General features: G+C 32.6%; 1 protein-coding gene across 1 annotated transcript in view; it reads right to left on the reverse strand.

Annotated features, from left to right (window-relative positions):
- Nucleotides 1–10,105: 10,105 nt before the first annotated feature.
- Chd64 (transgelin calponin-3) overlaps nucleotides 10,106–25,275 on the reverse strand; it is a 51,353-nt gene continuing 36,183 nt past the window's right edge. The window contains exons 2-5 of the mRNA XM_035370080.2: nucleotides 21,180–21,319; nucleotides 17,162–17,264; nucleotides 16,063–16,170; nucleotides 10,106–10,810 (exon numbers count right to left, since the gene is read on the reverse strand). Coding sequence (XP_035225971.1) covers nucleotides 10,640–10,810; nucleotides 16,063–16,170; nucleotides 17,162–17,264; nucleotides 21,180–21,319 — 522 coding nt within the window. The 3' untranslated portion in view covers nucleotides 10,106–10,639. The remainder of the gene's footprint in view (nucleotides 10,811–16,062; nucleotides 16,171–17,161; nucleotides 17,265–21,179; nucleotides 21,320–25,275) is intronic.

Here is a 25,275-nt window from a genome sequence, read left to right on the forward strand (position 1 = left end):
AAATAGCACTAAATGTAATCTTTTGGCCTGTGAGTTTCATTAACAAAATCTATTTTTAACATATGAAAAGAAATTTTTGTTGAATTTTTCCTCGTCAATATTTCTTGAGCATTTAAAAATCTATAATCATCACCAATTGTAATGTTAGCATAAAAGGTTGCCATAATATTGTTATTCAATTACTAATATTAACCGCTTCCCTTACAAATTTTTTTGAAAAAAAATGCAAAAAATCATCACATTTTTTTATTTTATTATTAAATACAACAAAATGAAACAAATCAAAATATGTAGGTTTTAAGTTGAATTTTTAATTTTTTGAATGTGTAAAAGCATTTATTTTTAATATTAGTTTACTATCCCGAGTTATCTCGGGCAAACGAAAAAAAGTTAAAGATCTTTGTATGATAGTTTTTGAAACAAGGGACAACACAGAGTGATACCTGACGTTCTACACTGGTATCTGGTCTCTTTTCTTACTGGATTACCGCTGGAATCTCTTTCAGGGGAGCACAGAGTACACTGTCTCATAGGATTTTTTTTTTAATTATTATTTTTTTCCCACTTTTTAATAATCACTATCTGAAAAATAATCGCTTTCGCTATCTTCCATCATCGCCATTATTTTACTTTTTTCCAACGCATGCATCCTTCTTTATACATTACTAATCCACAAGCCAACGTATACTATACAATAGGGAAACAAGCAACCAGTCCCTCCAAAAGAACCATGCAACCAACAAAATTTGGCAAACTGTCAATCAAAGCTAAATATTTCCTCCAGACCGAGTAAAACCCTGATAAAAGAAATCGTACTAACAAATTCTGCTTCGCCCGAGTTTTCTCGGGATAATAATTAACTGCAATATATACGAACCCGAGATAACTCGGGATAATCAGGCAAGCGGTTAAAAAAGTATAGACATCACAGCATAAGTTACTACTGAAGCTGTCATGTATTGATAAACATGCGGTGATAGAAGCAAAATACACTCTTAGACAAAAAAAAAAAAAAAAAAATGCACCAAGAAGGAGTTATCCAAATGAGACGAAAATTGGTAGAAGTGATGTACATGTACAGAAAAACAAATGATTACAGTTTGAGAAAAATTGGATGATTTATTGAAGTGATAGAGCTTCACAAAATGAAAAAGTCAGTAACGCGTTTGTCCACATCTGGCTCTTATGCTAAGCAGTTACTCGGCTTGGCATTTATTGATAGGTTATATATTAGTGATATTGAGGTTGCATCAGTCCAACTAGAGTGTTAGATCGTCAACATCCCGAGCTGGTTGGAGGGACCTGCCCATAATGCTCCAAACATGCTCCATAGGAGAGAGATCCGGCAACCTTGCTGGCCAAGGTAATGTTCGGCAGGCACTAAGGCAAGCAGTAGAAACGTGCAGTGTGGAGGCGGGCATTATCTTGCTGAAATGTAAAGCCAGGGTGGCATGACATGAAGGGCAACACAACGGGCCTTAGAACTTCGTTGACGTACCGCTGTGCTGTAGGGTTGCAACAGATGACAACCAAAGGGGTCCTACTATGAAATGAAATGGCACCCCAGACCATCACTCTTGGTTGTCGGCCTGTCTGCCGAAGACAGTCAGGTTGGTATCACACCACTCTCTGGGGCGTCTCCAGACTCGCCTTCGCTGATCATCGGGGCTCGGTTCAAAGCGGGACTCATCACTGAAGACTATTCTACTCCAGTCAGTGACATTCCAGTGCGAATGAGCCCAACACCACTGCACACGGATTTGACTTTGTACAGAGGTCAATGGTAGCCCTCAACCCCCCTTTCTGTGAGCCATATATGAATGGTCCTTGTGGTCACTGAAGCACTAGTTGCACGTACAATCGATGATAATGATGCATCTGAGGCTGTCAGTGCCACTGTTACAATTCCTCGGTCTCCACGTTCTGTGTTTTCTCTAGGCCTACCACTTCCTTCTTGATGCTGTGTGCGGCCATGGTTCACCCTTTCCTACCAACAGTGCTAATAGTGGCATCGCTTCTGCTCAAGAATTCTGCTCAATATCAAGCTATTCACCAATAAGACCAATCGGCTTCTTTGAGCCCAACTACACGACCTCTCTCAAATTCTGACATCTGAGCATATCGTTTGCGCACCTGTATACGAGGCATAGTTACTGTCTACCAGAGTATATGGAATGAAATTCGTGAAGAATTTATGACCTGGAATCGTAATTTCTCCTCTTAAATATCCTGCCGGTTGCGCAGATCAGATGCGCTGTAGCAACAACCGTTCATTCATTGGCAGCCAAAGTGTAAAATTTTGCATTTTCCGTCGAAACCTGTATGCATATCAATTTGTGTCCAATTTGCTTTATATCTTTCTTGGTGCATCTTTTTTTTTTTTTTTTTTTTTTTGTCTAAGAGTGTATGATAAATAATAACTCGCCAGGTCAGCATCAGGTATATAAATAGGTGAATTTTTCTGCATGAGATGTATGGCAAGTAGATACTCAGTTACAGAGCCAAATTATTAATCTCAGAAATTTATGCTTACATGATTGTTTTTCCATAATGAGGTATTTTATTTAGTGCCTAAGTGAAATTAAGAATCGGAATTTTTAAGTGAAAATCTCCACATTTTATTATAGAAGGAAAAATCAAATGTGCATGAGTAAAGCATTAATAAAAAAAATGTTTGTGGTTTTGAGGTGCGGTATTTTAGATCGTTCCGGATAATGGACATTCGAATTTCGGACTTTGTACTGTATTAATTTTTATCAAAATCACTCTGAATGTAGATACCGTATATGCTCACGTAATGTCCACACTTTTTTTTACTAAAATTCGGGTGCGGACATTACATGGGTTGTTCAAGTGTCGCATTTTTTATCGTGAATAATTTGAGTGTAGATTTCATTTCAAACAGCCAAGTTAAGTTCTGTGTGAAAGAAAATGGCATAAGTAATAAAAGTATCAAATTTAAAGTTGTCTAATAGCTACCTAAAATTTACAAACTCACTCTCTCCCATTCATATATATAATATTAATTACCCTGTTTACATTATCAGCACTTGGCACGTATTAGTTCCCACAGGAGCACAATACAGAGACATAAATTCATTTTAATAATTATTTTTACACAAATTAAGTAAATGTTGGTTCTTTGAATAGCTTGCAAACATTACTTTTAACAAAACATCTGTTCTTATGCACTGTATGAAAATCCATTTTGTTTCATCATTCGCTGCAACCAACCTTCACGTGCCTTGAATTGCTATGTAAGACAGTTTCCTTCTCTTGCTGCAGCAAGCACTCTTATTTGGCACATTTCCCATGCTACTGCATACCCTTGAGCACACATATTGCGAACTTACGCAAGTACATTTTTTCTAAGTGCGGAAACTTGCATTTCGAGCCACGAAATGCACATCCTGTTTTGTTTGTTGACGCCAGTTGAACACTCTGTTTGCTCCAATTGTATTCATACTTTCTGTTCACCTTATATGCTCTTGCTGCTGTTCTCTTTCCATTTTCCTGCACAAACGACTACGGACGATTTTCAGTTTAAAAGCCGCTGTATTTTCCCATTTCCAGCACACTACTTGCTAACTACCATGGATTCCAAATGATACTATGAATGAAAAGAGAAAGTATGAAATATGCAAATGTTCCAAAAAGGAAGGAGGAGAAAGTAATTTCATTACAAAACAGTACTTCCTGGAAGCTAGTGTGGTCAAAACCTGTTTGGACTGCCTTCATTTATAATTGCATCTGCCGAGTGGATTGTTGGTGCCGATGTTGTGATTGAATAACAGCGCACAGCAAATGCATATTCATTCTTTAAGGATGTTAATTGACTAAACGGAAGAAGGCGATGTTAAAAAAAAATATATTTTAAAGTAAGAAATTCTTTAGTTTTAAGGTGTGGATATTGTGCGAGTCACTTTTTTTTTTAACATAAATTTTACCTGTAAAGTTGGAGTGCAGACATTACACAAGCGTATATGGTAATAGGAGTAAAATAAAAATCTTACTCCTTAATTTCTATTCATGCTTTTTTTATTTTCATTACCAGACTTTACACCACTAGCTATCCAAAATTTAACACTATGAAAGAAATATTCATTAAGCTTGAAAGTTGTGCCACACATATATCTCAATATGTACATGGCACAAATTTCGAGCTTAATGGATAGTACATACAAATGATTAGCACATAACAAATGTACACAGCGCAAAAAAAAAAAAAGAAAGGGACAGTTTTTTATCTCCCATTCTACTGGGCCGATTGACGAAATTCAACTTGCATTTTTCATGGCTCGAAAGCACGACTTAGGATATTTATTAGATTTATATACAGCATTGTTCTAATATAGGTATTTTGACACTAAATCGGTCTTTTTCTGAAATGACACCAGTGTTTTTTCATATTTCAATTCTACAACTCAAATTATGCCAAACTGTCAAGTTTTGTAAGAATCACATGATTAGTTTTTAAAAAATTAGCTCTCAAAATTTTAGCTCCTCAATGTTAATTGAGTTTGGTATATATTTATTAATATCTCTTTTTTTTATTAAACTTATTTTATTCTTCCTCTCACATTTCGGAATTTAGGTTCATTCCAAATAAAATTCATGCATTTTTTATGATTTTTTTAAAATTTGTATTTTTAAATAATTTTTATAAATTTTTCAAAAAAATTTGAATTGTAATCTATAAAACTTTTAACCATCATTTTAAAGTAGATGTATTTCTAAGCATACGTCATGCAAAAAATTTGTTTTTTTATTCAAAATTTCCTAAGGTATATGTGCATTTAGAAGTTGCATTTTGAAATTAGGCTTATTTGTTAAAAGCGATAATAACATCAAATGTGGTTTAGGCACTTTGTTAAAATTATTTGGAAGTAGAAACGATATTACTTTTTCCCTGCCATTGCCCAATGGAAGGGAAAGGAAAATAGATTGCCATAATATTAAGGAGTTTGTTAAGTGAATTATTCTTGGCGCAAACCAAAGATAATTTGCAAAAATAAATATTTAAATTTCTCCATAGATTTTGCACCAAATTTTACATTTTTTATTTTGAGTTGTAGAATCGAAATATGGAAAAAAATTGGTATATTATTTCAGAAAAGGTTGATTTTGTGTCAAAATACTTATGTTAGAACAATGCTATATATAAATATAATATATATCTTTGAGTTGTGCTTTCGAGACATGAAAAATGCAATTTGAATTTTGTCAATCGGTGCAGTAGAACGGGAGATATAGAACTGTGCCCCTTTATTTTTTTTCGCAGTGTACATTCAAATGATTAGCATAGCAGTATATATGCAAATAATTTACAGTAATAAAGTCATACAGAAGCACTATAAAAAGAGGTTAGTTTTAAGTTAACAAAGCACATGTACACTGCTGGCCACCCAAATTGCAACACCAAGAAAGACAAGAGATATCACAACGAAATTTATTTAGTATATAACATGTTGACCTCGTATCAAATGATTAAATTTATAGACTTCTGTGAAGTGTGGTTCCTTCCAGAATCAGTAGCCAGAGTAGCCGCCATTGTTGGAGATACCGCTGCCACACGCCTCAGCATTGATTCAAAGAGACTTTGGATGTATTCTTGGGGTACAGCAGACTAAGCAGCTTCCACACGTTGCCTGGTGTGGCAGCGTGGGATGTAATCTGGGTCAATTGTTCAGCAACCATGGACCACATGTTTTCTATCGGCGAAAGATCCGGAGAGCGAGCTGCCAGGGAAGCAATCTGGCGATTGACGAAGAACCCTTGGCAATGCGTGCCGTGTGTGGTCAGGCATTATCCTGTTGAAATATGGCTGTGGGCAAGCTCTGAAGGTAAGGAAGGACAACTGGCTCCAACACCTCGGAGATGTAGTACTGGCTCTTTGAAATCCAGACCCTTCACTAACTTGTGTCCTCAAAATACCAAAACGCCCAAAATAGTTTTCCAGTTTCACAGCAATTTCCTCTCCTCCCCATCCATTAACAGAGAAAATAGGTGTGAAGATTTCCAATGACATCCTTTGTACTTTCTAACAAAGATTCCATTAGCCTTTGACCCTGTTCTTTATAAAACTACTCTGAAGGTCAGATCAACAAGCCTTTCTTATGATCACGACTGAGATTTTGTTTATTTCCGTTATTTTTATAAGAAGGAATAAATTGTTTAAAAAATATAATCCTTAAATTCTTAAACTGCTCTTTTATTGCTGTTTAAAGCTTAAAAGCACACTGTACCACAAAAGAATAACAATAAAATGTCACGATTAAAGAAAAGATAAGACATTTCTTAGGACAAGCTGTCTGCAGTAAACTGATACAATGCATTTGGGAAAACTGCACCTGCTACTGCATATCTTAGAGGGAGGGAGGAAAACAAGATTACAATCTCTGCCGTTTTCGGGCGGTTCTGGTTGTTTCAATGTCGGGGCGTGTGGGGCGAATTGGATGTGAAGGAGTTAAAGTACCAGCAATGCATATTAGAGGAGTGCGAGTGTGATATTCAATACCACCCCATATCATAATACCCAGTGCGGTGGTGCATAACTCAGCGGTTCAGCATCATCTCTCCACGGTGTCTCCAGACTCGAATCCGACCATCATGTTGTTGCAGACTTGTGTTGCAGCGTGACTTGTCAGTAAAAACAATTTCATTCCATTCTGCCGTCCACATCCTTCTTTCATCTCATTATTGGCGGCTAGACGAAGCAATGGACGTCTTGCAGACAAACCACTCTACTGTAAACGGCGTCGAATGGTACGTTCAGACACTGGATGATGCGTTAGACTGGATGTGCTGTGGTTCATGATGTGACCGAGCGATCCGTCACTGCCATGAGCACAATGTTCCTGTCATCACGTGAGGTGGATGCGATCGAACATATGAACACATCGGTCCGTTGTACCCTCCTGCATCCAATGGTCACATATCTGCATTACAGTTGTTTGGTTTCGTCCAACACGACTACTGATTTCTCTGAAAGATAATCCACACTCTCGGTAGACCACTATCCTTCCTCTGTCGAACTCGGATACTTGATCAAATGATTATCGCTGTTTACTACAAGGCATAATTGATCTTTAAAAAAAAAACACTCAAGAAAAACATAATTGCCGAACTTGAAATCGTTTAAAACGCCAAGCCTTAAATAGCACTTTGAAGTGGTGCCACAGGCACACGCGATGTGCATCTGCGCTGAAATTCTAATCATTTGCATACCGCCGCTAATGCACAATGTAAATTTCATGTTACTTGCATGCTTCCTTCAGGGTGTTGCATTTACGGTGGCAGCAGTGTAGCTTGAATATGGCACAACACATGAGAGTTGTCTGCCTAAGAGGGAAGGAGGACTTTCCAAGGAAAGCTTGCTTACATTCAATGTTACATAAGGAAAGAACCAACCATGTGGCCAGCCTAGTCACTTATATTCAAACTAATAACTGCTTGGCCACTGATGGGCTTATAAATGCAAAGAACAATAGGCTGTTTTAAATGCCGAAATTGCATATTCCCCCTTTTTTCACAGAAAACTTAATTCTAAGCAAGTTTTTTAATTAAGCAGAGGAAAAATTGCCATTTAGATTGCAGATTGTCCTTCTGAGAAATCGATAGTCTTGTTAGATGAAATGAAGCCACAGACGTAAATATGAAATGGTTGAGTAGAAGAGGGGGGGAATTAACTGTATCTGCCTCATCACACCATTGAATTAGAGCACAGGCATGTTATGTACATGAAAATAATACATCACACAACAATATCAAGAACCCTACAAGAATTAGGATTCTGTTCAAGTTAACTTTTTCATGTCGACATGTACATCCATTGCAAGAAAGGAAATTTTTACTAGGTGTCCGTGTTACAGTTGCTACCGATTCTACACCACAGGCATATACAGCTGCACTGATGCACTAAATCTCTTAACAGACCAAATTAATGGCCTTTTCAGAGGAATCTTGATTCTGCATACACCACCATGATAGTTGTATTTGGGTGGCATTATAATGACAAACATCATGACTGTATTATCCATCCCCACGGTCGTCCAACATTTGAAATTATGGTTTTGGGTGCTATTGCATTGTATTCCCATACTCAACAACCACTACTCAATCTCAAATTCTTAAAGTGTCCTTTCATATCTCTAAGGCTTGCATGCAGCAAAGTTTCAACAAGACAGTTACTCTTTCTTCACTGCCCACTAGATCACTGGTACCTTGGCTTACCCATTCTCCTAATAATTTGCCATCCATCAAACATATCTGATTGAAGATTAGCAAACAAATGCACTTTATAATATGTGGGAATAGCATGAAACTGGCATTTACTAAGCTCAGATCTGAAGCCTTTTTCTTTCATTGCCAAGACATGTTATATCAATTAGTGCCAGCTATGACGTTTACACAATACTCTGTTTTCTTCATATTTTGCTAGTGAAATAATTTTAATCACCCTTGTACCTTATACTTTTTTCCCCAGTAAATACAGCTTTATCTTTTATCCTTCATGGTGCTACATTTTAAATAACAGTGTATAATAGCTGTGCTTACATTCTTAATTTAAAAAAAAAAAAAATCAGATTTTTAAATGAAGTTTTCACATTTAGGATGTCTTAGTTTTGACTTGTTTCTTAGCTGGCCTTTTATGAAAAAACAAGAGCAGCTCCAACCAACATCAAAATTGATGAGAAATAAAGAAAATATGCTTGTTCTTAACATTAATTTTTTCATTTGTATTTAATTCTCAAATCTAATTTTAAAAAGTTAAATTTTAAGTACCTTTCATAGCACCTACAAAATTAATAGTTTGCTAGGTTAAAAATCAAGAGTTTGGAATCACATCGTCACACAGTATGAAATTCTCTCGATATTTTAAATCTGACAGTTTGGCATGTGCAACCTGAATCAGTTCATTTAAAAAAAAAATTTAAAAAAGACAGTCTTCAATAAATGTTTTAAATTTAATAAATCAATATTGATTTTTAACTAATCATTTCTTCAATCAGAATCATGGTCCATGATTAGTCGTTAATCATTCAAGAATTTCTGAAGCACTGTAAATATCTGTCAGTATTAATGACCTGTATTTTCTACATAATAATTATTCCAAAATTAATTCTCCAAATGTTTAAAATTTCTTTAATCTGTAAACAGTTGTTTCAGATTTAAATACATTCATTACACATATTTCATTTTAATGTTGTGTTCACAGGTTAAAAGTCTGTGACATTTACATCACCGAGTCAAAGTCACTGATGATACATTTAGTAACATCCTTTTCCCAACCCCGAGGGAAAGAAAATGCATGTTCAAATTTTAGATTAAATGAGTAAAAAATATTTGATCCATTTCAACTTATAAGTTACTGATTCAGTTAATAAATAACATACTTATATTCTAAATTTATATCATTTTAATAAGTATTGCCAAATTTAATATAAATTTAATATTTTTTTTAATTGCTATAAAGTGCAATTTTTATCAAGAAATGTAATAAAAAACTAATTTTTAACTTGGCTAAAATGAAAGTTATTAAAATGTGTGCAAGGCAACACCCAGCCTTGATATGCAACTGAAAAAATATACATGTGGTGTGAAATGTCAAATACAATAAAATTCTTTTAAACTTGAAAACTGGTCTTTCTTACGTGCTGTATTTGCTGCCATGACATTTTTAATTAATCCGAGTGATGAGCTGGTAAAACAATTGATTAGTTTGGGAATCACCATTGAATATCTGGTCTGTAAATGTCCCAGCTTGCTATTAGGTAGAAGAAGCTGGATTTCTTTTTCTTTTATTAGTTTATAAAAAATTGACTACAAAAACAAATTTGCAGTTAGTGTATCTTTCTTGAGAGACCAAATTCAAGTATATTTTTGAAATAAAATAGTGTATAATTTCAGTTTATTCTCAGCTATTAATCTGTGAAAATAAAATTTACCAAAACGCTTGTAAATTATTTACATGTGAAAAATTAATTATTTCATTTTGGTGAAATGAAATAAATTATCTAAAACTGAGCAACTGCAAATGCTTGTGTACTTGTTTCATGCATATTTATAAATAGGTTATACTTAATATTTATAAAAAAGTCTCCTAGAAGTTCATAATTTCATTTTATTAAAAGTACATTATAATACAAATATCAAGTAATGAATACAAACTGGATATTGAGAATATATTATTGAAATGGAGCTTATGTGTAAAGCATATCGCATCATTTCTCGCATGAAAAATAAAATTGTTTCGGAATGTTTTACTTTAAAACTAAAACACAACAAATTGTCGCAGTAAAATTCAAAGAAAATACTCATTACAAAACTGGCAAAGAAGATTCAGAATTCCATTGTGATTGTAAGTTGTATAATCATATAAAACATTTTTAGACAAAGTTTTAAATACTAATTAAATTACATTTCCAATTTTTATCAATAATATATCAGATAAAATTACATGTGATTATAGCACGGCAATTACAATTTGAATTGGCAGATGTAACTTTTAAATAGCTATAAAAACCACTTGTTTTAAATTCATAACTGATATTGAAACTCACAAGAAACTAACAATAACATTAAAATAAGTTATAATTTAGGAAGCAAATTTGGGAAGCAATCTGGAAGTTCATTGATTTTACATGTGACGTGTGTTTCCAAAATTGATTCCACTCTGGTTGGCTCCTTTGTTGGAACCATATTGCAAACTTATGATATTCTGTCCTGCTTTCAGCTGCTCCTCAGTGAACTGACGCACATTTGCCTCTGCCTCCTTTGGCCCAATACTCTTGAAGCCAAATTTAGATGCCTGTTTAAAAAAAAAAAAAAAAAAACTTGAGTATATAATGTTTAATATTATTTTTATAATATTAACTAACAGTACAAATAATAAACCAAAAATTTTTCCAGGAACTAGATATAAAATTTCTATGTGTACTGCAAAATATACCCTTGAAAGTGATAGGTATAGTTATGTAGTTTTAGATCTTGTTTATTGTAAAATTGGTTTTAAAAATGTTACATCATCTACCATTTTTCAGAAGTGAGTTAATGTAACATGTAAAACTTTATGAACTTTATGAACAACAGAAATTTACTTCATCTTTCTAAACTTGTATATTTGTAACTTTCTAAACATTGAACAGTTAAAAGCTGTTCCTGTAAAATAAGTCCAAGAGAAATTTTCTCAAACAGGGTTCGTACACATTTCTGCACACTGAAATTAAGTACTTTTAAGGACCATTAATGAAAAAATTAAGGACCTATAAGCAAATGAGAACTGAATAAATTCAATTAAAAATATTATCCAAGCTGAACTTTTGTAATACCATCCTAAAAATAAAATAGATCCATAAGTCGGATGCATTATTATTAAACATAATTATTAATAAGTTTGAGAATAAAATAAACTTTATAAAATTTATCAAGCAGCATTAAATATTTTATACTCATAATAATTGGACATATTTGAAAGATAAGTGACATTTTATTTAGGTTTTATTAACAGTTAGCTGTACGTTGATTTTTTTAATGTCTCATTTTGTCACATACTCAGTCTAGGGGTTTAGTAAATAGTAAGTAGATTTTATGTTAAGCGGCATAAAGTGAGAAGTAAAATTACAATCAGCATGATTCAAAACAAAAGACTGGCTGTTGTCACCGCTCCAGCTTGCCTAAAGAGAGGCCTGCTAATCAGAACAAACCTAAAAGACCCGATGTAAGCACGGTTCGCAAGTTTTGAAAGTTAGCTGGACTCTGTCTGATGCAGTTAGTGTGTTTCTTGTAGAGTTCCAGGAGTTGTAACTCAATTAATATAGTTTAAGGCCTTAATAATCCACTAAAGCACCAGAGGTGACAAGTTGTTTTGCATTATTTAAATCTCACTAGATGCGAAGAATAGGTTTACATGAATTTTTACATTTTTGTGTTTTATCTTGTGACTACAAGAAGGGTTAATGAAAGGCAATAACTCGCTTTAAAATGCAGAGATAACTTTTAAAGGTGACCAGTTAGTTATAATTAAATTAGGTGTTAGATAACCTCAGTTATTATGGATTTACATGGGCAGTTAAATTTTTATTTTTTAACAATATTTGTTAAAAAAGCCCTATTAAATCACAATCAAATAGAATTTCACAGTTTAAAATACATGTAATTTATGGCACTGACTCTTAAACAATATTACGATAATTATACATTAAAAGCTACAAAGTATTTATGTTTTGTAGCAACAGCACTCAACAAAATATTTATGCATCTTTTTAATTTGAAGCCTTAACAGACATTTTGGCTAATTTATATCCATTTCCTTCTCTTTAAGCATATTTTCTAACAGTTAGAACTTTGTCTCAATATGCAAGACAATGTTCTCACTAGTTTCTACAGTTTTTAGCTCCTAACTTGTCAACCTCTCCAAAATGTACCTAGGTTTAGGTTTTACTTGACCTGGTTTAAATAGTCCAAAACCCTTCGGACAGATCTGAAGCAAATTATCGCTATGTCTGAAAGTAGCTACAAAGATTTAAATAAGCTTCTTATTTAAAAAGAACTCAGATCATAAAGGCATGTTATAATGCTAAATAAACCAATTACAGCTCGTGATGATGTAATTAAACAAGAAGAATCAAATTCAAACTAAAAATATGGACTAGCGATAAAAGACTATACAATTTAATTTCATTTTAAGCTGTAACATTTTAAGCTCAGTAACTTTATCATCATAACAAATTCAAATGTCCGCAGCGGTAATGTAAATACGAATAATTACAAATTATCAGAGCTGGTAGGAACTAATGCAGGAAGCAAGTGGAGGTGAGAAATACACTCTTATCTTACAACACTCCAAAAACCTCAGTTTAAAAACTAAGTGATTTGTATTCTGGTGAGAAAATAGAAATGGGAAATCATAGTAAAGGCTGAAATAGTAAACAACTCGTAAATTTACATAATAATATCTGTACATATCTTTCAAGAATAATTTCCCTTCTCTTAATGTATTTGATTTCTTTCTTCCACGTTTCCTTTCCATTTTAGAATTTTTGGATTAAATTAAAGATTTTTTTATTCAAAAAACTTTAAACGCATTTAGAATGTATAGAGAAGGCTGCTGATTTTATTTCTTTAGTGATATGAACATTCAGAAGAAATATGAAATGTAGATGGTAAGGTCCGGTTAGAGAGCTGGTGTGGCAGAATTTTTAGAATTTAATAACACATCGAGCAACAAAATCTAGAAATGACAAAATTTTAGAATTTAGAACAGGCATTGGAAGCAAAATTTAGAAAGGCAGCAGAATTTAGGATCCACAGAGATTGTATCAGGTGGGAAAATGCCCTGTATATGATGCATTAAGACATGTTAGATGAATCGTTTAAATTGTCAATTTTCAATTTCTTTATTAATAAAAAAAATTCTTTTCTACAATGCCTGTCCATATAAGATTAGAAGCATTTTTGATATTTTTGCTTGTGTCTAGTGAAAAGAAGAGAAAATAAAGGGAAGATAAAAATGTTAAGAAAAAGATTCTAGTATCAGAAGTAAAACATTCAACTATTATGTTTTCATTGTTCTTCCAGACGTTCTCCAAAAAGTAAGGAATTATGGATTAATACCATGGAGATATTTTTCAATTTTTTATTTTACCACATCTTCCAGAAATTATTTACCACAATCTTCCAGAAATCTTGCCTTCAAATCTTTCTAAACTTTCCAAGCTGCAATGCCTAAAATCCTAAAGAAAAATTACCCCTACTAATTCAGTAATAGCAAAAAGCCATAAATATTTTGAAGTATATATATCAAACGAAAACTAAAATTAATTTTATAGAGAAAACTGATGCATATTCTGAGAATTCTGAATATTCTGAGACAATTACACGAGAAAACTCTTACCATGAAAAAATTAAAAAGACATTTTTAATTAATTACATAGCTATTTTGCTTTTTCTAAGAACTGTTTCGTAAATTGTGCTTTATAGCATTTATACCTTGCTTATTTTTCAGATTCAAAATATTGTATAATAAGTGGCCAAAATGGAACTTTAATACAACAGCAAAAAATAAAAATTCTTTATTATAATGTTATTTCTTAAATGTAATTACAATATATTACCATTATTTTAATGAAATTTATCAATGTTACAATGTTCTAAAAAATTGTTGAAAAATTCCCAGATCTCGGAATTAAAAATATTCTATAGAAATTGATCTTAAAATTGCCAAAATGTTGCTAAGTCACCAAATTTAGAGCAATTTAATAAAAGAATTCACATCCCCAAAAGCGAAAAGTTGTTTAAGAGCTTTTCACTAGAAAAAATGAAATAATTTTGAAACGCTTCTGTTGCACTTCTTGCTCAGAAATTCTATCCCACCATTTATATTAGAAATAGAAACAATTTATAACCCATGAACGCATTCACCCATTCAAAAGATAACGATATTTGTCAGAGAATTGCGAAAAATATTCCTCCAAAATGCTAATTCACACTCAAAATCGCAATCGAAAAAAACAGACAGAAATTTCAAATATGATTAAAATTAAGGACCTTCTGCCGATTTTGGCCAAAATTAAGGACCAAAAATCGATTCCAAAAAAATTAAAGACTCTTAAGGACTGTACGAACCCTGTCAAATAAGCAAATGAAGTTGTTTGACTCTCTAGATGCCGGTAAAATGTAAATGTCATATTTAGATTCAGCAAATGTGAATTCTATAACTAACATCGAAAACAAATTTTAATAACTAACACCATTTACATAAATTAAAAGAACAATTTCTAATCAATCATATGTGTTTGGCAAATGATTAGGACCTAAAAAGTAGCATGCTAATTAGTATCAATTTTAGAGTTTTTAAGATAATGTTTTACTGTTTGGAAGTTTAGCAATTCTATAAATTCTATAAAGTCTACAACACAACATGCATTCATTACATCACGTAACAAGAATCAATATAATATCTGAGGATAAGTATATCATACAAGGATCATTGCGATATCTGAGGATAAAATCATGGAATCTAAGATGATTATCTATTGAATACCATACCTATAGAGGATATTACGAAAATTGGCTGTTGGTTTCATTCCCTGAAATGTTTGCACTAGGATATATTTTCAGTTTCAAACTTTCTTGAACTATGCTAGAGAATTATTTAATAGTTTCATTACTTAGATTGTCACAGTTTTCTCAACTTTTTAACACGATTCCTATGGCATAAGATTTCACATTAAATTATTCATCCCACTTCATTAAGTTTAATATGAAACGTTCCGTACTTTAACACATGAAATTAATATTTCCGTGGGCCAGCTACAAATTTACTAACAAATGTACTTTTAACATTATGAAATAATATCCCAAACTTATAACTTTAAAAATTAAAGAGTTTAATTTGGTGGCCATTAAAAAGTGATCTAAGCCAGTGAAATCCAATTTCCAACAGCTCTATAAATTTCACACACAAAGGCATGGAATGATTTTTAATTTAGGATTAAAGTAATGAACTTTTGCCAAGGGAAAAACATTAAAATTTAGATCTTATATTTATGGAAACTTCCATCTACTGTGTTGAAATTGTTTTCATACTAACTGCTACTTTATTTTGAGGAATTTTTATGTATGTCTAAGATAATATTTAAAAAATGAAATCTTTAGCCATCACTTTATTTTTTTTTACAAGTACTCAAATTTAATATACAGGATATATTTCTCAATGTTATTTACTGATCTGTGATTAGAGTTTTTTTATGCACTTAAACAGTCACGTTAGTATTTTTCTAAATACTTTAGATCTTTTGAATTTCACATTTTCAGATGGATTTTGAGTGCAGCTGGCAAAAATATTTAAGATAATCTGACAATAGGATATAAAAAAATGTTTGCTGTAAGTTTTTCTTTTCAACATATTAAATTCAAATACCAGTTAAAAATATTAAATTTAATTCTCCAGGTTTTAAAAACCTTGGAATCATATTGATTTTAATTTTAGAATGTTAAAATAATTACCATTAGCTTCAAGACTTCAATATTTAGCATAATGCAGGTTTATCATGGACTTACTTTTCTAGCAACTGACTGTAAGCAGATTAGGACGGAGGTGAGATTCTGTGCCTCCCAGAGATCCACAGTTTGAAATGTTTCTTCTGCGGGCACGCCGAGTTTCTTCACCTATTTAAAAAGACAGTCTTAAAAATGTATGGAAGTTTTCAATGGTTTCTGTAGTCAATAAAAATGTAAACTATCTTATTTTATACATACATATAAAAACTGTCTCATGCAAATTAATTTAGGAAGAAAATATTTTTCTTCACACACAAAAAGAAAAAAAAATCTTTATAAGTTTTTAAAGTAAGTGGAAGGAAATCGTTAGATCCACAATTAACATTAACCATATTTGTTTTTATTTTTTAAGATTATTATTATTTTATTTCAAACAGATATTTTAGCGACATTAATGAAAATTAGCACAAAAATTTTTATGTTCCTTCTTGCATATCATTAATAGCACATGAACTTCAAAATGCAAAGCAGCTTCCAAGAAATATTACTACAGAATTACGAAAAATATAAACACAAATACTTTAATCATACCGGTACTAATGACTGAAGAATTGTGTTTTTGTGTGTGACTAACAATTTCAAAAAATATTTTGAATTTGTTAAGCCACACACAATAACACAATCTTGGAAATAAAAATTAATATTGTAAAATGTTGAATTTTGTAATATTTTTCATTCTAAGACACATTCGTTATATTGCAAATAATCTGAACTTTTTCTGATAAAAATTAATTTAAAAACTGTGTGTACATTTCCTTCCAATTCAGCTAAAAGTTTTCTCAAAATGAAAATGTCATTTACAGTGAAACAAAATTAAAATAGTTTAAACTATTCCTCCCTCATCTCATCTATTCCATCATAAATAAATATATATACATTTAATAAACTGGATGCCAAACTGTTGAATGATTTTTTTTTTCAAAATTTAAAAAAAAAAATTATTACAACTTTTACTCAGAACAAAAACCAAAAAAATGAATTCAAATACCTAAAATCTCTTATAGTTTATTAACAACTGAACTGCTCCTTTAAATAAATATAAACAAGCAAACTGGGTTTTCAAAGTATTGAGAGAAATTGCTGCCCAAATTCAGTTTACCTGTTCTAAGAAAAGATTTATGTTTTCCATGCATTTGAATGCCATTGTGCTGTTATTAATTTTCTTCTCAGGAATGGAGCCTGGCTGCAGTACATTAATCAACCTAAAGTAAAATTTCAAAAGACAGATTAATATTATACAGTTTTCAGTTAACATTTTTTGTGAATGTTTTCTAAATAACAAGCATCAGTCACAAATCTGCATGATAATTAAACAGCATTCTACTGTCTATTCCTATTCACATCTCACTGATATTCCTTTATCAACTCATGCTGTCACATTTCCCTGTGTATAAATACCCTCTTTTAACCATAAAATACTTCATAGGAAAACATAACTCTAGTAATAAAATTTAAATATAATCCTAAATTTGAAAGTTTGATCAAATACAGAAAGTAATCATCAATCTAATTTCTTTTTAAATTTTCATATTTATTTAACACACTCAAAGAGTAAAACATTGATCACTGTCTATTAAGATATGTAATTATTATCTAATAATTTTGGAGTTAGTAAATTTAGAATGAAATAAAATCAAAGATCCTGTTTAGCGAACTACATTTATCTACTATGCAATGCTGTATTTTGTGTTCACATGTGGGATTCCCATGGTTAATAATAGGCACAAATTATTTTAAACAGTGCTCAAATTAATCATAATCTCTTAAGGTAATTAGTAACAATGGGACATGTGCATCCTGAAATCCTATAAAAACTGAGAGATTTGAAAACTCGAATCTTCGCACTTTTTTCCAGTATCTGAATCCAAAATTTTATTTATTTAACAAAAGTGTTTATGAATGTTGCAATTTCATTAAACCCGATCTGTTAATATCACTTCACTCAAATTGCAAATAAAACAATATCTCAATAGCAATACCCAGTAGTAATAAAATATTAAATCTTATAATGAATCGAATACTGGAACTGCCATACTTTACATCTCCTATGGAAATTACTAATATTATTAAATATCTCAACATCAAAAAAGCACCTGGAAGTGATCAAATTACTAATAAAATGCTTCGTAACTTTACCTAGAAAACTTATCAGTAAATTCGCTAGTATTCTCAACGCTTGTCCTACTCTCAACTATTTCCCTGATCCTTGGAAGCAAGCCAAGATCTTTCTTCTTCCCAAACCGGGTAAAGATGTGACCAAGACTGATGGCTATCATCCTATCAGTTTGTTACCCAGCCTTGATAAAATTTATGAAAGACTTATTCTCACTAGATTGGAACCTTTTCTTCACCTGCTACCTACTTTCTTCACCTGCTATGATCAGTATGGATTCAGAAAAAACCTCAGTACTACTCGACAACTAGTAAGAATTTGTGGTATCTGCATTCCATAACAAGCAAAGTGTTGCACTCCTTATGCTGGACGTGGCAAAAGCCTTTGACCGCGTCTGGCATGAGGCGCTCGTCTTCAAGCTTATCAACTTGGGACTTCCTAGAGAACTCATTCTTCTGATCTTGTCCTTTTTGCAAAACCGCACTTTCTTCATCACTCAAGGAAATGAAAAATCCAATTCAAGACCTATAAGATCCAGCATCCCACAAGGAAGTATTCTCGGTCCAGTACTATATCTTTTCTACATATCAGATTTTCCTCACCCTGGTTTAGACAATTACTCTCTGTTAGCATGTTATGCCGACGATACGGCGATTGCAATTAAATCCATCCAAGCTAATCATGCAATAGACAAAATGCAAAATTACCTCTATGCCGTAGAAGACTGGTGCACAAATTGGCGAGTAAAAATCAATGCTAGCAAGTCACAACTTTTAATTCTTAGCAAAACTAAGAAAAACATTGCTTTTAAAGATCTCTACCTTTTTCAGGAAGCTGTTGCTCTGGTCACAAAGGCCAAATACTTAGGAATTATTTTGAACCAAAGGCTCACATGGTCTAATCACATTAATAGTGTCAAGAGCAAAGCCATGGGCATAATATGCAGATTTCTCCCGGTCATTGGAAAATATTCAAATCTTAGCTTGCGTACCAAAAAACATATATATACCACTTGCATTTGACCGATACTTTGTTATGCTGCTCCTGTTTGGAACACGGTCACTCAAACTCAACTGCATCAATTACAAGTAGTGCAAAACAAATTTCTGTGCATTATTACTGATTCACACTATCTTATCCGCAATAAACTTTTACACAGAGACTTAAAACTTGAGACGATTCTAGATTACATCAGAATATCTAATGGAAAATTCTTCAACAAAGCTGTGCAATGTGATTTTGTTAATTACTCCCAAGTCTTTAATTATGAAATTCTCTTCGAAGATAGAAATGTCAGACCACTTGCAGCTCACACCTTCATGGGGAGAGACAACTTTTTCACTTAGATCCTCAATTGGTAGCTGTTTATATTTCCAATACATCTCATTTTGATTGAAGTTCTTCTGTAGCTTCGTTGAATTGTTGTATTTAAATTGTGTTGTATAGTTGTTTTGTATTATGTTGTATTTAGCACTACTGATTGAGGTTGTTTAATTGTATTTGAATTTGTCATTGGAACTAATGCTGTAGTGTATCTTCTCATATTGTTGTCATTGATTTACATTGTCTTGGGTCCTCCTTGAAAGCTATGATCGCTCGTCACGTTTTGCGAACTTGTCTGATTGGATTGTCTTGCTCCTTTTGGTACTTCTCTTCTTCCCCTTATCTCCGTTTTCTCATCTGAGATTTTCTCCACGTCCGGATTTCTTTACGTCAAGTGCCCTTGGGCTCTAATTCTCGAACCAGCAACATTGCTCTTCGTAATAGCTCGGTCAATTATAAAGTCTAAATCCAAGTCCATACTTTACTGCTTAAAGAATCAAAAATGCATAATTCTAATATCCAAGTTCAAAAGATTAAGGAAAAGAAATTAAACTGTTACTCAAATATCAAATTAAATCAAAGATCACTGAGAGAACCAAAGATGAGACCTGCGTTAAGAAATAATAAATATGATTCTAATATCTAAATTCATAGGATTCTGATAAAAAATAAAATTTAAACTGTTACTCAAATATCAAATTAGATTGAGAAAATAAACGTCTAAAATTAAAAAGTTTTAATTAAAGATGAGATAATCGAATCCTTAAACAGTTAAAATCTTGTTCGACATTTAAAAACTCCACTAGTCTTAGATTCGTACCTAAATCATTGTTAAACTTAAAACTTTGGAAGATTTCATTTTTTGATGTATGATAAAACATAACTTTCACTTAAAAAGGAATGTGACTGCAGCAACATCAGCAGTCCTGCTTTACCAATGGTGGGTCTAACTGCCAGCTTACAATATGCATTTACACACTCTTAAAATAAATTTCAATGTTTTTAAATTTTTAAATAGAATTTACAGCAAAAATAATCCTCTCTCATCTATCCTTGCTGTAATTTAAAAAGTTTCACGGAATTTTTTAAAAACTCAAATATTCGGTCCCAATTCCCAACACAGTATACAGAAAATAAACCTAAGATTCAAGAGTTTGTTGTATACTAATGAATATCATTCATATTTTGTTAGGTATAGGAGTATTTTTAAAACTTCTGATCTTAAACTGTTTTTTCATTATTTATTAAATATGCTTTATTTAATAAAAGTTCTCTTTTCTTCTTTCGTTGAAGAATTCATTCGAGAACCTTTTAAGATTTGGACTCTGATAAAATTTAGATTTCGTCTGTTTCTATTTAAAAATCGTTTCACTTCCGCGGTTGTATCAATGTCATATTTCACTGTCTATTCAGATATTATAAAATTATTATCATCATGTAATTTATGAATTACAATAAATGTTAAGAGAAATAAAACCGAATGTTCTATACCATGGACCACATTCATCTATTCTCCAGTACATTTGGGCCCATAATCTATATTGTTATTGATAGAGAATAAACACATCATTTAAGCAATACTTACATTAATTCACTGCCTCTTAAAATATCTAATATAAGCAAATATAATATGAAAGGTTTTTTTTTCCCTCTGGATATTATTACAAATGAAATAAATTACCTGCACAGAACTTGCCCATCCTTAAGAAGCTTGTAGAAGGCATCCCTATCTCCAGAGGTATCTATATCTTCAAGTCCCATGACATCTTTCATCCAGAGGAGTACCTGGCTTGCCAAAGCAGGATCGTATTTTGACTGGATCTGTTAAAGAAAACTGGATTAAATACTTAAAAAATATTTCAGAGTTCTACAACAGGGTTTAAAAAATACATCCATTCATAAAAATACAGACTAATTATTCGCATATCAAATTACAGCAAACCATCTTCTATGAGGATAGACTATCCACGGTTCCAAATGATTTGGGTCTTCTGTAGAAATGGTTATCTTAGAGATGTTACATCCAGTACCACTATGTATTCATATTATGAAGAATACCAATTACTTTCAGGAGGATCGTAACAAGAAAGTTCACGGTGTTGATCCACTGTTGTTCAGTGTGTTGTTTCTTCACCGTGTTGTTCACTGTATCTGATTCACTCAATAGTTCACTATGTTCTCTCTCTAGATTATAAAAAATTATATAAACCGAAATGAATTATAGTTACCAGTTTATGGCATCTATGCGTCTCAGACAAGAAATGGAAAACAAAATAATTGCAAATTTTTATTACTCCTTGGCGAAGAAATGTGCGATCGTTACTAACAAGCTGTTGAAGATCTTAAAGACCTCTCCGGTAACTAAGTTATGAAGCCCAGTTAAATTATGAGTGGAGATGCAGGCGTTTTTACGTGTTTGATTTAGCAAAATGTATATTATTACTTCCAGTGCGATTTTTGTTAACAAGTTATAATGAAATGAAGAGAGAACCGAAGAAAAATCTACCCTCATGAACCTCGTTTATCAGTCTTATCTGGTAAGGGCACCAGTTCGGAGCATACATCTGCATTGGTCAAGATCGTGAGGAAGTTAAATACATGTAGCCATCTCAAAAGTCCAGGTAAAAATTTTGAGGAAATGTAGAGAACATCGATATGAATCATTTTCCCATAGATATACGTGTGAGCAGAAATGTCACAGGATGATGCTAGAAAGATACAACATACAGAAACGACTCAAGACGGACAGTAGTAAGGAATTTATTGTGTCTAATATAATAGCTCAACGTAAGTGTTACACTACTTAGTGTACTTACCGTAAATACACTTGAATTCCTCATGATCTTGAACGTAGGCATACATGATCTGAATAGGTGCCGTTAGCAAATACGACAGGTGGTTCGTAAGGGAAGCCTCTTAAACTCATTATAACTTGCTAACAAGAACAGAATTATCGCAACAGATGCTCAAGTCAACATAATTATCCAAACGTGCCTTCCAACGAAGTCGCATAGACTGCCGAAGAAACCTGACCTTTCAAAGATAGTAGCAGATGTGTTGACCACGATGATGATGTTCTGCTACTTAGTGTATTTACACGTTTATTTCAAATATTATTTTGTGAAATTTTTATTTCTCTTTTCTGTATGAATTGTATGGATAGCTCAAGTATAACCAGAAGTATGGGCGGTGGGAGGAGGAACAACCACGCCCTATGGCGATTTCTCGTCAACATGGATTCTTGGTTCCCAGAAAATAAATTTTCGGATCTCTTAATAGCGCTTTTTCTAGAAGCTTCCAAAAGTGCTTCATCCCCTTGAGTATGTCTATAAATAGGAGGCTGTGAGCATCCATTGTGAGTTGAATCCAAAATTGTGGGTGTATTTACACTATTGCGATTCCAGCTTGATGATTAGGACCTTAGATTTTGCTCTGAAAGTGATTTTAGTGATTGCGACTTGCTTGAGGAAAATTTTGATATTTTCATTTTTTTTCTCTTTGGGATATTTATAACTGTTTTACCTTGCCTGCAAGAGCTGTTATTTTTTTTTCAAATTTTCTTACCCATACGATTTAGTGATGGAGAACTCTGCGAACCAGTTCCATGCAAAAATATTACGTATAGTTTTCAGTGTTATCCGCAATTACACGATCCCTTACACGAGGATACGGAAGCACTTCTTCTATTTCTTCTCTACGCATTTATAATAAGAAAAATGGTGAAAACGAGTAACAAATTAACAAGTTGGTGTAACCATTAAATGGCATAAGGTTTGCAAATGATAGCAGCACACATATTGGGAGTTAAGCTGTGTTTTACAGCACCAGATTGTAAGGTTAAGTCGGATGTTCACGAGACTAAATTTGATCCGCTACATTACTGCACGCGTGACGAAAGGAAGTACTGACCACTGGCTTGAAAAGACGCCACTTAGCCGCATCGTTAACGGAACCTTTCATCGCTTGAACATTGTGGCATTATCTTGAATATGCATTATGTGGATTCATTGTCCATGTGGAGGACTTTCTTAGGGAAAATTGGATCATAGCCATGTGACAAAAAAGGGAAAACCATGAAAATGCCCAGGCAACCAGATGGTAAAATCGTAAATCCATAAGCCTCATTGATAATATTCCATGTTGTATTTTTATTTTCTAAATTATGATGATGACCATCCCTTCTCAACTCAACGATTTCAAAGCGAGCAGTGGCAACACTGTAGGGAATAAAACATTTTTAACTCCATTTTCCCCGTATTTTTATCTTCTCTGTCAGGAAATTCTAAAGATATGCTGGTTCTAAACTGATTCTGGTCCTTAATTTTTCGACGCAGCACTTAATTAAAAAGTCCTGCTTGAGTTTTCAACCTTTTCCTCATGCGAAGGCACTTCTCTTTAAAACTTTTTATTTTGGCTTTTCCAAATAATTAACCTATTAGATGAACCCCTTTTTTTGATTATGATAAATTTTAATTTTGGATGATATGGAGATAAAGGCTTCGTGCCTTAGTGCTTCGTAAATTTAAATGCCTTGATCCTTGTTAATATTCTGCAATGTTAATATTTTTCTGTCCTTTCTTAAATAACAAATAATTAAATAAAAATAAAATCTGAAGGCTCTCATATTAAATATTACGATCAAACGGGCGTGTTTTTTATTTACAGATACAAACATGTTTCCAGAGCATTTCGGCTAACGCCACATTTGACTAAAAATATTTTAAACCCAGCATATCTTTAGAATTTCCTGACAGAGAAGATAAAATACGGGGAAAATGGAGATAAAAATGTTTTATTCCTTACAGTGACGCCACTGCTCGCTTTGAAATCGTTGAATTTCTTAATCAAAAATTCGTTCCGTTTTACAAAATATGAAATAGACAACTCCAAATTCGAAATTCAAAACAAACAAATTCCAAATTCGGGCTTCCAGGTTACCATGTTCGAATGGGAGAGTATGTTATTCAGAATTTGACGATTCTAGGAACCGTTGTTTTCTCACAATGCGAAAAACAAATACATTCACGCAGATTCCTCATTATTTAGTTTCTTTCAATATAATACAGGGCAGTAATATTTGGTGGTAACAATCTGAAAAATGATTCGGCGCAAAATGCCATTTCGAGGCTAAAAAAAAAAGCTTTAAAAAGTCTTCTATTCACTGTTCCTACTGTATCGGTATTTTATAGATGCAGCTGACTCAGTTAAACTGCAGATGTTACATAAACGCCGGTTGTTTTTAAGTAAATATAATGGCAACATTTTCAGATAATATCCGTTTAAAAAACTAGCAAACGATAAAAGTTATTTACTTAATAAGTACGTAAAATATATAAAGACACTGGTCTATTTTTATCACTTGTGTATATACAATAACGTAAACTTACTGAAAAACGTGTCTACGTTTGATATTTAGTGCTAGCAAAACTTACACAAGATCCATGCATAATTTTCGCTGCGAACAAAAATTTTTCCTCCTCTCAGATCGATCAAATTATGCGATTTAGTAATGATACAGAATATTCCTAGAGAGGATTTCCTGGCACCTTTCTCTTTTCGCTGCTCTAGGCGGTCATCAAACCAATAAACCTTATATAGTTGTTATTGCGATATATATGTGCTTTGTTTTGTATCATGTTAGATAATACTGATAAGGACGAATCGAAGATTCACCCTGCAGACAGAACAGAAATCAGGTAGGAAGAAACACGCTATAATTATATACTATATAAATATATATATTTCCTCTTCGTTATGTTTATACATCCACCTGGCGA

This window comes from Stegodyphus dumicola, chromosome 11 (assembly GCF_044657685.1).
Source record: "Stegodyphus dumicola isolate Sdum_Otavi_A_Nest chromosome 11, ASM4465768v1".
Classification (NCBI taxonomy): domain Eukaryota; kingdom Metazoa; phylum Arthropoda; class Arachnida; order Araneae; family Eresidae; genus Stegodyphus; species Stegodyphus dumicola.